A 12,461-nucleotide genomic window follows, 5' to 3' on the forward strand; every position below is an offset into this window, starting at 1 on the left:
CCACGCCCGGCTAATTTTTGTATTTTTAGTAGAGACGCGGTTTCACTATGTTGGCCAGGCTGGTCTTGAACTCCTCACCTCAGGTGATCCGCCCACCTCAGCCTCCCAAAATGCTAGGATTACAGGTGTGGGCCACCACGCCCGGCCTCTTTTTTAAAAATAAGTTCTTGTCCTATTTTTTCAATTTCTCCTAAGATGTTTCATTTATTTACATTTTCTATTTTTTATCAATTTTTACAATCCATAAAGTCATCACATTTCATCTAGTCTTTCAAATTTATTGGTTTAACACTATACAATTATAGTAAATTATTAGAGTACTCTCAATTAAAAATATCTCTTCTAGTTGTAGGTATCCTTCTAAAATTATTCCTAATGCTGGCAATTTTTGTTAATTACTTCTTGCTTTTTTTTTCTTTATCATATTTTACAAAGGTTTATCTTTCATTTTTAAAAGCCTGTGTTTCACTGATCAAAATTTGCTATTTTATTCATTTCTGCTTTTACCAATTCCTCACCTTTCTTTTGGTTTATCTCTTTCTTAGCTTTAAATGTTTAATTCATCTCTTTTGTCTTCTTTCTTCCTGGAAAGTAAATCAAAATCTATACAATTTCCTCTAACACCTATTTGGTAGAATTCCTCAGCTTTAAAGAAGTTTTTACTAATTCTAAATAATTGCAATTTGTTTTGATTTCTTTTAAATATTTAGAAGATCATTTAAAAATTTCCAAGTGGACAGGCCTTTTGTAACTATTATTACATTATACAAAGAGCACATGATCTGTATGATCTTTGAATTTTGTAAGTTTTTTACCTTCATAGGAATCATTTATATGAATGTTCTATTGGTTTTCCAGGAGAATATACTTTGTATTCATCATGGATACGAAATATTTATGTTCAATGGTATCTTTCATATTTTGATCTACTGATGGGCAAGAGGGATGAATTTTTTAAGCTCTAATATTATTATACAGTAAAACTAATTTTTTGAGAGTATGCAGTTCTATACATTTTAACATATGTATAGACTCATGTTACCACCACCGCAATCAGGATACAGAACTGTTCATCACCAAAACAAACAAACAAATAAACAAACTCCCTTGTACAGCCTCTTTGTAATCAACTCCTCCCAACCCCAACACCTGGCAATCTCCAATCTGTTCTGTCACTATAGTTTTGTCTTTTCAAGAATGTCATATAAATGGAATCATACAGAATGTAGCCTTCTGAGACTGGCTTTTTCACTCAGCATATGATGTTAAGATTCATCCAAATTGTGGCATGTTTGCCATCATATGGATGCATCTCTATCCATTCACCTGTTGGAAGACATCTTGGTCACTATGAATGGAGCTGCTATAAATATCCATGCACAGGTTTTGTGTGAACTAACTTTTCATCTCTCTAAATACCCAGGAGTGGGACTGCTGGGTCATATGGTATGTGTATGTTAGCATTTAAAGAAACTGCCTGTTTTGAGTGACTGAGTCATTTTGCATTCCTACCAGCTGTGAGGAACTCCAGTTGCTCTGCATATTTATCAGCATTTCAAAATGTTAGCCATTCTAGTGTGTGTGCAGCAGTTGATCCACTGATTCTGAAAAGAGATGTGTTAAAACTCCTTGTTATAACTGGTTTGTCCGTTTTTCCTTGTATTTCTAAATTCTTACTCTATAATTTTAAGATGAAGGTTTTTGTTTGTTTGGAGATGGAGTCTCCTCTATGGCCCAGGCTGGAGTGCAGCAGTGCCATCTCAGCTCACTGCAAACTCCACCTCCCAGGTTCAAGCGATTGTCCTGCCTCAGCCTCCCGAGTAGCTGGGATTACAGGCATGGGCCATGACACCCGGCTAATTTTTTTCTTTTCTTTTCTTTTTTCTTTTTTTTTTTTGTATTTTTAGTAGAGACAGAGTTTTGCCATGTTGGCCAGGCTGCTCTTAAACTCCTGACCTCAGGTGATCCACCCACCTTGGCCTCCCAAAGTGCTGGGATTACAGGCGTGAGCCACTGCGCCCGGCCTAACATGAAGTTTTTAAATTGCAGATATATTTTTTAAAAAAATCTTCTGCAACACTGTACTTACCAGCCAAAAGAATCTTTTGTCCCCTTTACCAGTTTTCACCTTGGGTTCTATTTAGTCTGCAGCTAACACAGCCGCATTTACTCTTTAGCATCTGCCTGGTATATTTTTATTCATCTCTTTATAATCTATGACAGCGTTTTAGATTTTGCAAATAGCACACAGTGGGATTTCATGTTTTTACTCAAGCCTAAGGATTCCAGAATTTAACCTGTTCATGTTTATTAAGAGTAAAAAACTTGATCTTGCTGTATTGTGGATTTTTTATTTCTATGTAGCTTGTTTCTTTTTCTTTCCTGTCTTGTTGGATCTAAAAATTCCATTCCCTCTTTCCAGGTAGTTTTGTAGCCATTAAAGTTGTTGACATACATTTGCTTCCCTCTCTTCTCACGGCAAATGGCAATTCTGCACTTCCCTGGTCTGTTGAACTCAGGCATAACCATGTGACTTTCTTTGGCCAAAGAAATGTGAACAGAAGTGACATATGTCACATCTAGACAGAAGCTTTAAGTCACAATATATGCTGCATCATACTGTCTTTCCTTGGACACTGCAACCAGCAATGTTCCAAATAGTGACATTCCACCAGCCTCGCTCCCAGATTGAAGTTGATATTGAATAGGGGCCTCTAGCCAATCTGCCAAAGGCAAATTGCATGGGCACAAATAAACCTATGTTGTTGAAAGTAATTAAAATTTGGGAGCTGTTAATGCAATATCACCTAACCTATCCTAACATACCCTTAACTTTATATATATTTTAATGTATTTTTTCAATCAACACCTAGAATCAAACACTACCTGTATCCTTCCCATGAATAAGACAATATCTAGGACAAGCTTCCACTTTCTGTCTCCTGCCATGCCTCCATTCATGTTCAAACCTAGAACTTTAGTTGGACTTTGTTTTCATATGTCATTAGTATTTATTTAGACTTTTTCTGACTACAGGCACCTCTGGTGATTATAAAAGGGGATTTGCAGGTCACAAAGCTGAAGTAGTTTGTCTCATATCTTTATCAGTTTATTTGATCTAAACATCTTTCATGGGGCTGGGCACAGTGGCTCAGGTCTGTAGTCTCAGCACTTCGGGAGGCCAGGGTGGGAGGATCATTTGAGGCCAGGAGTTCAAGACGAGCCTAAGAAAGAACCCATCTTGGCCTATGCAGTGGCTCATGCCTGTAATCCCAGCACTTTGGGAGGCCGAGGCGGGTGAATCACCTGAGGTTAGGAGTTCGAGACCAGCCTGGCCAACATGGTGAAACCCCGTCTCTACTAAAAACACAAAAATTAGCCGGGCATGGTGGTATGTGCCTGTAATCCCAGTTACTAGGGGGACTGAGGCAGGAGGATCACTTGATGGTTGCAGTGAGCTGAGATCGCACCACTGCACTCCAGCCTGGGCAACAGAGTGAGACTCCGTCTCAAAAAAAAAGAAAAAAAGAAAAGAAAGAAAGAACCCATCTCTACAATAATTTTTTAAAACTTAGGCATGGTGGTACATTGCAGCTACTTGGGAGGCTGAGGTGGGAAGATCATTTAAGCCCAACGGTTCATGGTTACAATAAGCTGTGATCCCATCACTACACCCCAGCCTGGGTGACATAAGTGAGACCTTGACTCAAAAAAAAAAAAACCCAAGAAACAAAAACCACACTTTAATGGATTCATTGTTCATTTTGCTTAGTCACTCTGAGAAAGATTTTTTCTAAGTAATTTAGTTGCTGATGAAACGTCTAAGACCAATTAATATCTTCCATTTCATAAATTTAAGCTTCAACTGAATCCATTCTGTATAGTCCATCTTCTGAGTGTTTCAGTTTTATAATCAAATTTTTAATTTCCAGAAACTCTAAATATTTTTTTCATGGCATCCTATTCTTTATGAACACAGTACCTTTAGGAATTGCTGAAGATTTTGATTCATTAATTTAAAAATTTCATGTTTCTCCTAGTAACTATCTTCTTGAACAGGTTAATTTTAATTTCATGCCTCCTTTTATGTTACTGGTTTTCTTCAAATTTGATGATTCTTGGTTGTCCATATTTATAAATGAGGGCCTAAGATTAAAGTTTGAAGCGCTGTTTTTTCATCCAAGTGGGAATTCTGGTTCACTTTTAATGAACACAAATGATTACAGGCACTTATATGGTGATTATAAATGGAAGTGGCGGGTCATCATAGTTAGAGAGATCATGTGGGCAGCTTAACTTCAGTTCCTCTTCGTAGCCATTTTGGATAATTCCCTTATTCTCCGATCCCAGCATTTCTTGGGTCAGAGCTCCCACTTCAGATAGCTGCTTTCTTAGCCTGGTGGCAAACTCCAGAATCAGATGCTCCAAAGTTGAGTGGAATGGCTTAGCTGTTCCACCCTTTAATTAACTGGTACTTAAATCATCTGCTTCTTATCTTCCAGAAATTCCACACTGTTCAAATTTCTGGTTTTCCAACTCTGCTATTATTTTTATTTTAATATTTCTCCAGTCATTTCAATGGGATTCTAGAAGAGTAAAAGAATGTGTTCAGTCATCCATGTTAATGTTCCAGCATGTAGTTTATAATCAGAATTTTTCAAAAAACCAATCGTCTATCATGCCGATCCTCTGAAAATCAAGTGTTACTGTCTTGAGATTAGAGATTCTGTAAATACCTATTTGAAATTGGATGAACTCATTATTGGATATAGAACTGGATGGGCAAGCAAGAGTGATGATTTTTGACCACTAGTAATTATGTGTGAATTTAAGACAGGATGACAAGCTCTTTGCTACAGTATCGCATCTGACTGTTTTCTGAAAAGAGTCCTGTTTGCATACAGATTGTATATGTGCTGGTAAGTACTCAGTAAAGATGCATAATAATTTCTCAGTAAAGGAACACACTTATACCTTTCTCTAAACCAAATGAAAATACCGTATTTCAAAATTAAATGGTATTATTTCAGGTATATTGAAAGTTTAACAATTATTTGCCGGGCTAAAATTGTATATATTAAGCAGCAAAATATCCACATTTATAACTCTTAATGTTATGCTTTTAAGTGTTTGATAAAATATATGTAAAATATGGAAGAATTTTGAAACTATAATTATGTGATTGTGTGTAGGTCTTGTAAAAATCCATGGTTAAAGAAAACTGGGGTTATCAGGTATAAACTCATGTAACTTCTGACTCTTCCCATTTTTGTCTCTGTCCACACTTCCCAGGGTCCCCCAACTCTACAATAACTTTTACATATTTTACAATGTGACCCCATCCCTGATTTTATTTTCTAATCCATATTTCTTGCCCAGATTCTCTAAGTTACTTATCTAACCATTTTGCACTACATGTATGGGAGTCATCTCAAGTTCATCAAGAATTCAAATATGTACATCCCCATCTGTTCAGATCTCTCTTTTAGTCTTAAGAACGTTAAAGTATCTCATGCTCCCTGCTTGTCTGAGATCCTGCTGCATAAATGAGCCTCTCCTTCTTTACTTGGTTCCTTCCTTTCACCTTACAAACATTGAAGTCCTTCTTATTCCAAAAAATTTCTCTTCAGCTAACTCCATTTCCTCTTATCATCCAAACTCCTTCAAAGAGTAGCCCTATACCTAGTCTTCATTGTCCCCTCAGGGCATTCCTGCCCCTCAATTTACTGCAATCTGGCATTTTCATCAGCCAATTCAGTGAATTGCTCTCATTAGGGTCACCTGGGACCTAACTGCCAAAATCCCATGGACACTTATTCTCTGCCGTGTGACACTGTATTCTGCTTCTTCCTTCTTGACACTCTTATCACTTGTCTCTCTCAGAATCCTTTCTTTGCTTATCACTTAAACCTTGACAGTCCCCACAATTCTGTGTTCTCATCAACTTTATGATTTTAACTACTGCTTATATGTGCTGATGACTTTCAAATTCTTTATTTCCATGTCTTCACATGCACATCCAATCATCTACCAGTCATTTCCTCCTGAAATCTGCAGGTGATGTATTCAACCTGCTCCAAACTAAACTCTTCTTTCCAAAGCAGTTCTTTATCCCGCATTCTCAGCCTCAATGATACCACCACCCAATCTTAGTCACAGAAACACAAGTCCATCCACTGCCTCTTTTTTCCATACTTCCCATAACCAAATCTTATTTAATTGCCAAAATAAGATTAAAACTTATTCCCTCCCTTCATCTATACCTTATTTTAGATTCCTTTCTCTTCTTGCTAAGTCATAAGTTACCAAACTGGCATTTCGTGGCACCAGTTGTTAGGCACTCCTATTAAAAAAGGATTCTATAAACAAGTATATTTGAGAAGGGTTGCATACCATATGCCTGTCTTGAAGACTCAGAATGAACATTAGCCTCCAGCACCCTTGAGAAGTACTACTGTAAAGAAACCTGCAGCCGGGCATGGTAGCTCACGCCTGTAATCCCAGCACTTTGGGAGGCCAAGGCGGGTGGATCACGAGGTCAGGAGATCAAGACCATCCTGGCTGACACGGTGAAACCCTGTCTCTACCAAAAATACAAAAAATTAGCGGGGCATGGTGGCGGGTGCCTGTAGTCCCAGCTACTGGGGAGGCTGAGGCGGAGCTTGCAGTGAGCTGAGATCGTGCCACTGCACTCCAGCCTGGGCGACAGAGCAAGACTCCATCTCAAAGAAAAAAAAAAGAAAAGAAACCTGCTTAATTCTGTTTATGCAAGGGTCTCCTTTATGTTTGTCTAAAAATTATTTCAGTAGGAGAGGAAGTGGGAGGATAAGTCCCATTTAAAAATCAAAGACAAATGCTCTTCAGAAGAGTGTGGAAAACTGATCTCCATACTTCTTTAATGTATCAGCCTAAAGCTAATGATCTAAAATGCAAGCCTGAGCATATAATTTCCATTCTTTACTAGCTCATTATTTACTGAAGAGAAAGAACCAGCTCCATGCAATGTGGATTATAAGACCCGATCTTGTTCCCCTAGCTGCCTCCTTGAGCGACATCTGCCAATGCCTGATGACATTTCGGTAACTCTCAACTACTTGTGTTTGTGGTTCCTCAAACACACATACTCACACTCACGGCTCTGTACTTCTGCTCATGCTATTCCCTCTGCCCTGAGTATCCTTCCCCTTCACCTCCTTATTCACCAGCCTGTAACTCATTACTTTAAGACTTAGCTTAGAAATTAACATGACCTTTGGTCTCTTTAGTTGGCCTTTCTTGGCCCCACTGCTCTCCTCCTTCTTCCCCAAACACTGACTAAACTCCCTCAGCATTCCCACCATAGAGCGTAATATACGGTATTATGACATCTGCTTGTGTATCTCCCCTTCACTAAACTGTTAAAAGGCCAGGATTACATCTTGTTCATTGTTTCACTCCCATAACAGTCAATCCATGATTAATGAACTCAGTAGTATTGTAGTAGCCCTTTTGATAACAATCAGGCAAGACCATCCAGAAGAAATCTGACACTCAGCTTTTCTCTCATCTCATCTCTCAAGTCATAGTCTCGTTGTAGGAAAGGACTTATATATGCATATTTTACCAGGGAGGGGTATTTACTCCAAAGATTTATATCCATACTCCTACTAACTCTGCCTTTAAAAAATTCAACCCAGGTGTGCTTTCTGATAGCCCCACTCTTTTCTACTTATAGTGTTCATTGGCTTTTTTCTCAGAATCTTCCTTAAGTGGTTCCTCTCTTAACAGTGAAACAGGATAGCTGATTAAAGTATGGGTTCTGGTTCAGATCCCAGCCCTACCACCTATTTACAGCTGTGCAACTTTGGGCAATTCACATAATCTGTCTCCTCAGACTCCTCATCTATAAAATGGGCATAATAATATTAATAGTTACCTATATTACAGGGTTGCTATAATCCATGAACATGCTTAAGCATCTAGACATGTTTGCTGCTCTGGTTATATATTAGAATATGTCAATGGCTTCTGGCCATGTGATATGTACTTATTTCCACATTTAACCAAATGGTAAAATTATTCCATTTATTCACTCCCATCCCTTTCTATTCATCGTACTCTGCTTTGTTGTTCTGTTTTCTCCCTCCACAGAATGTTAGTTCCTTGAGATTAAAGGCTTTGTTTTGTTCACTGCTGAAAGCCATAGCACCCAGAATGATATTATACATACTAGCCCCTCAGTAAACAATTGCTGAATCAATGTTGTAAACTATCAAAGGGAAAAACAGACCAAAAATTTCATTATAATAAAAAGTATAGAGAAATCTTGCTTTAGTGGCTTCCAATCCTATATTTTAAGACACCATATGCCATAATAAAAACATAAGAAAATTTATTAAAATTTAAAGGCAAAAACATAATTTCAAAAGATTTAGTCATATGAAAGGCGTGATAGAGAATGGATGCTTCCTTGAAATTCAAAATCAGATCCAAGAGTATCACTTTCAGAATGTTCTATTGGACTGGATTTACTTTTATTTGTCTTGGATGAAACAGTCACTATTCTATTTTATTTCTTGACAGAAACGTATTTTTTCAAAGACCTACTTTTAATTGGTTCATTAACCAAAGAACTAGTTTCCCTAGTTCCTTTGCTTTTCTGGTTTTCAGGACAGTCAGAGCAGAAATGCAGGTCCTTTCCAGGGTGTTGCTTACCAGAGTGTTTTTTGGTATATTCACCTGTTTTGGTCTTTTTCTCTGAAGAAGATCTGCTATTTCTGGACAACTCCTCTTCTTTTCTTTGACTTCCAGTTCCAGAAGTCGCATCTGGTGAAGGAGAACACATTCTAGCAATGAATCCTTCAAAAGACTCCTGCCGCTGCTCAGTGGCTGGGACTTCTAGGTTGTCGCTGGAAGTTCCTAAGGCCTCTGGAGTAGAAACTGGGACAGGAAAGGAGTCGAGAAGCAAAGGAATTCTAGCATCACCTGTAATTTTCTGAAACTAGAAGGAAAAACAAAACAAAAATTTAGTGACGAACAAAGCCATCCATTAAAAAGTCGAGTTCAAAACGTCAGTGTTATTCTGTGATCTTAGAAGATTTTCAGGTCATTTTTCCCTTAATTATATCTTGCCAAGTGATTGCCAACTTAATTTAGCTATAGCCAGGGGTAGGTCCAGCACATTTTCAGACTTCTGTGTTTTGTGTAATTATTACTAATTTATCTCTCCCTCATTAAAAAAAATAGAACCTTACTCTATAAGAAAATTAATTTCTTTCCTATCCTCTATGCACATGTAAGCAGTATCCAATTTGTAAGTAGACTGAGTTTTCAAGTCGTCAGTTGCCAAGACCAGTCTGAGACTGGCTGAGATGGGAGATGGGGGCTCCAAGTAAGGCCAGAGGAAAAGCAGCAGGGGACTCCTGTGGCAGACAGGTTTGCCCCTCCCATTCCCATAACTAGATGATGCCTATAATATACTGCCTGTTTGTTATATATGAATTACTTATTCTGAAAAATTATCTATATCAGTACTTGTACCTTCATGAGTGTTCCTTCATTGTAAGCTGACTGCATACAAATAGAAACCTAGATGAAATATGAATAGACATTTATAAAATTTAAAATTTAAAATCATTTCTCTAATCTTTACTTTCTTCACTGAGGATAGTCTACTTTAAATCATAAGTTTTCAAAAGAACTTTCTTATTTTTTATTTACAACAATACAATATAATGAAATGGGCACAAACTTACTAATCTCAGTCTTGGAAAGGACCCCAAAGATGCTTCTGGTCCGAGCATGTGAACAGATCATTATTCTTTTCTCTCTGACTTAGTAATTCTCTTTTTTGCTAATCACTTGTAGAATCACTAAGTTCTGTTCTATTCACTTACCTGGATATTTTGCATTTGCCCTAGGGCATTCTGCTTTGGTTCTGGTTTTTCATCTTCAAGTGCCTTCTTTTCTTCTTTAGGTGGATTACTAACAGTAGAAGTCATCTGGGGATGACCTAGTAATCGAAAATCTGACTGATCTATCCCAGCCATTGTGGCAAGCTGCCCAAGCCTGGTCAAGAGAAGAAAAGGAGGAAAAGGCAAGGATTACTAGAAGCACATAAGAACAGCTTACAAGCCATTCTCCTGCCTCAGCCTCCCGAGTAGCTGGGACTACAGGCACCCGCCACCATGCCCAGCTAATTTTTTCTATTTTTAGTAGAGACGGGGTTTCACCGTGTTAGCCAGGATGGTCTCGATCTCCTGACCTCGTGATCCGCCCGCCTCGGCCTCCCAAAGTGCTGGGATTACAGGCCTGAGCCACTGCGCCTGGCCTACAAATTTTTTTTTAAAAAATTAGCCTGGCTTCCTTCCTTCCTTCCCTCCCTCCCTCCCTCCCTCTCTTCCTTTCTTTCTTTCTCTCTTTCTTTCTTTCTTTCTTTCTTTCCCTCTGTGGCCCAGGCTGCAATCTACTCAGCTCGCTGCTGCCCACGCCGTGGACTGCCTGGGACTGCCGCCGCACGCCACCGCTGCCTGCTTTTTCTCCTTTGGCTGCAGGCGCGCGGTCGCCATGTTGGCCACGCTGCTCACCAGCTCCTGACGCCGAGTGCTCTGCCCGCCTCAGCCTCCCGAGCCCCTGCCCGGCCACTGCCCCGTCTGGGAGATGGGGAGCGCCTCTGCCCGGCCGCCCCGTCCGGGAAGAAGTGAGGAGCGCCTCTGCCCGGCCGCCCCATCCGGGAAGAAGTGAGGAGCGCCTCTGCCCGGCCGCCCCGTCCGGGAAGAAGTGAGGAGCGCCTCTGCCCGGCCGCCCCGTCCGGGAAGAAGTGAGGAGCGCCTCTGCCTGGCCGCCCCGTCTGGGAAGTGAGGAGCACCTCTGCCCCGCCGCCCCATCCGGGAAGAAGTGAGGAGCGCCTCTGCCCGGCCGCCCCGTCCGGGAGGAAGTGAGGAGCGCCTCTGCCCGGCCGCCCCGTCCGGGAGGAAGTGAGGAGCGCCTCTGCCCGGGCGCCCCGTCCGGGAGGAAGTGAGGAGCGCCTCTGCCCGGGCGCCCCGTCCGGGAGGAAGTGAGGAGCGCCTCTGCCCGGCCGCCCCGTCCGGGAAGAAGTGAGGAGCGCCTCTGCCCGGCCGCCCCGTCCGGGAAGAAGTGAGGAGCGCCTCTGCCCGGCTGCCCCGTCTGGGAGGTGAGGAGAACCTCTGCCCAGCCACCCATCGTCTGGGAGGTGAGGAGCGCCTCTGCCCGGCCGCCCCGTCTGGGAAGTGAGGAGCACCTCTGCCCGGCCACCCACCGTCTGGGAAGTGAGGAGCGCCTCTGCCCGGCCACCCACCGTCTGGGAAGTGAGGAGCGCCTCTGCCCGGCCACCCACCGTCTGGGAAGTGAGGAGCGCCTCTGCCCGGCCACCCACCGTCTGGGAAGTGAGGAGCGCCTCTGCCCGGCCACCCACCGTCTGGGAAGTGAGGAGCGCCTCTGCCCGGCCACCCACCGTCTGGGAAGTGAGGAGCGCCTCTGCCCGGCCACCCACCGTCTGGGAAGTGAGGAGCGCCTCTGCCCGGCCACCCACCGTCTGGGAAGTGAGGAGCGCCTCTGCCCGGCCACCCACCGTCTGGGAAGTGAGGAGCGCCTCTGCCCGGCCACCCACCGTCTGGGAAGTGAGGAGCGCCTCCGCCCGGCCGCCCCGTCAGGGAAGTGAGAAGCGCCTCTGCCCAGCCACCCACCGTCTGGGAAGTGAGGAGCGCCTCTGCCCGGCCACCCACCGTCTGGGAAGTGAGGAGCGCCTCTGCCCGGCTGCCCCATCTGTGAAATGAGGAGCGCCTCTGCCCGGCCACCTATCGTCTGGGAGGTGAGGAGCGCCTCTGCCCAGCCGCCCCGTCCGGGAAGAAGTGAGGAGCGCCTCTGCCCGGCCGCCCCGTCCGGGGGGAAGTGAGGAGCGCCTCTGCCCAGCTGCCCCGTCCGGGAAGAAGTGAGGAGCGCCTCTGCGCGGCCGCCCCGTCCGGGAAGAAGTGAGGAGCGCCTCTGCCCAGCCGCCCCGTCCGGGAAGAAGTGAGGAGCGCCTCTGCCCGGCCGCCCCGTCCGGGAAGAAGTGAGGAGCGCCTCTGCCCGGCCGCCCCGTCCGGGAAGAAGTGAGGAGCGCCTCTGCCCGGCCGCCCCGTCTGGGAAGTGAGGAGAGCCTCTGCCCGGCCGCCCCGTCCGGGAAGAAGTGAGGAGCGCCTCTGCCTGGCCGCCCCGTCCGGGAAGAAGTGAGGAGCGCCTCTGCGCGGCCGCCCCGTCCGGGAAGAAGTGAGGAGCGCCTCTGCCCGGCCGCCCCGTCCGGGAAGAAGTGAGGAGCGCCTCTGCCCGGCCGCCCCGTCCGGGAAGAAGTGAGGAGCGCCTCTGCCCGGCCGCCCCGTCTGGGAAGTGAGGAGAGCCTCTGCCCGGCCGCCCCGTCCGGGAAGAAGTGAGGAGCGCCTCTGCCTGGCCGCCCCGTCTGGGAAGTGAGGAGCGCCTCTGCCCGG

The 12,461-nt window shown here is 43.9% G+C and overlaps 1 protein-coding gene across 6 annotated transcripts in view; it reads right to left on the minus strand.

The window, feature by feature from the left end:
• Positions 1-3,747: 3,747 nt before the first annotated feature.
• Positions 3,748-12,461, minus strand: part of CEP78 (centrosomal protein 78) — a 41,124-nt gene continuing 32,410 nt past the window's right edge. For 2 of the 6 annotated variants that reach the window (XM_030809630.1, XM_003267444.4), the window contains exons 14-17: positions 9,876-10,047; positions 9,520-9,567; positions 8,719-8,980; positions 3,748-4,586 (exon numbers count right to left, since the gene is read on the minus strand). In XM_030809630.1, coding sequence (XP_030665490.1) covers positions 4,576-4,586; positions 8,719-8,980; positions 9,520-9,567; positions 9,876-10,047 — 493 coding nt within the window. In that variant the 3' untranslated portion in view covers positions 3,748-4,575. Of the gene's footprint in view, positions 4,587-8,354; positions 8,981-9,519; positions 9,568-9,875; positions 10,048-12,461 lie in introns of those variants that run through there. The other 4 variants (XM_030809633.1, XM_030809631.1, XM_030809637.1 and 1 more) reach the window with 3 other exon arrangements.

The sequence above is a fragment of the Nomascus leucogenys genome, chromosome 1a (genome assembly GCF_006542625.1).
Source record: "Nomascus leucogenys isolate Asia chromosome 1a, Asia_NLE_v1, whole genome shotgun sequence".
Taxonomy (NCBI): domain Eukaryota; kingdom Metazoa; phylum Chordata; class Mammalia; order Primates; family Hylobatidae; genus Nomascus; species Nomascus leucogenys.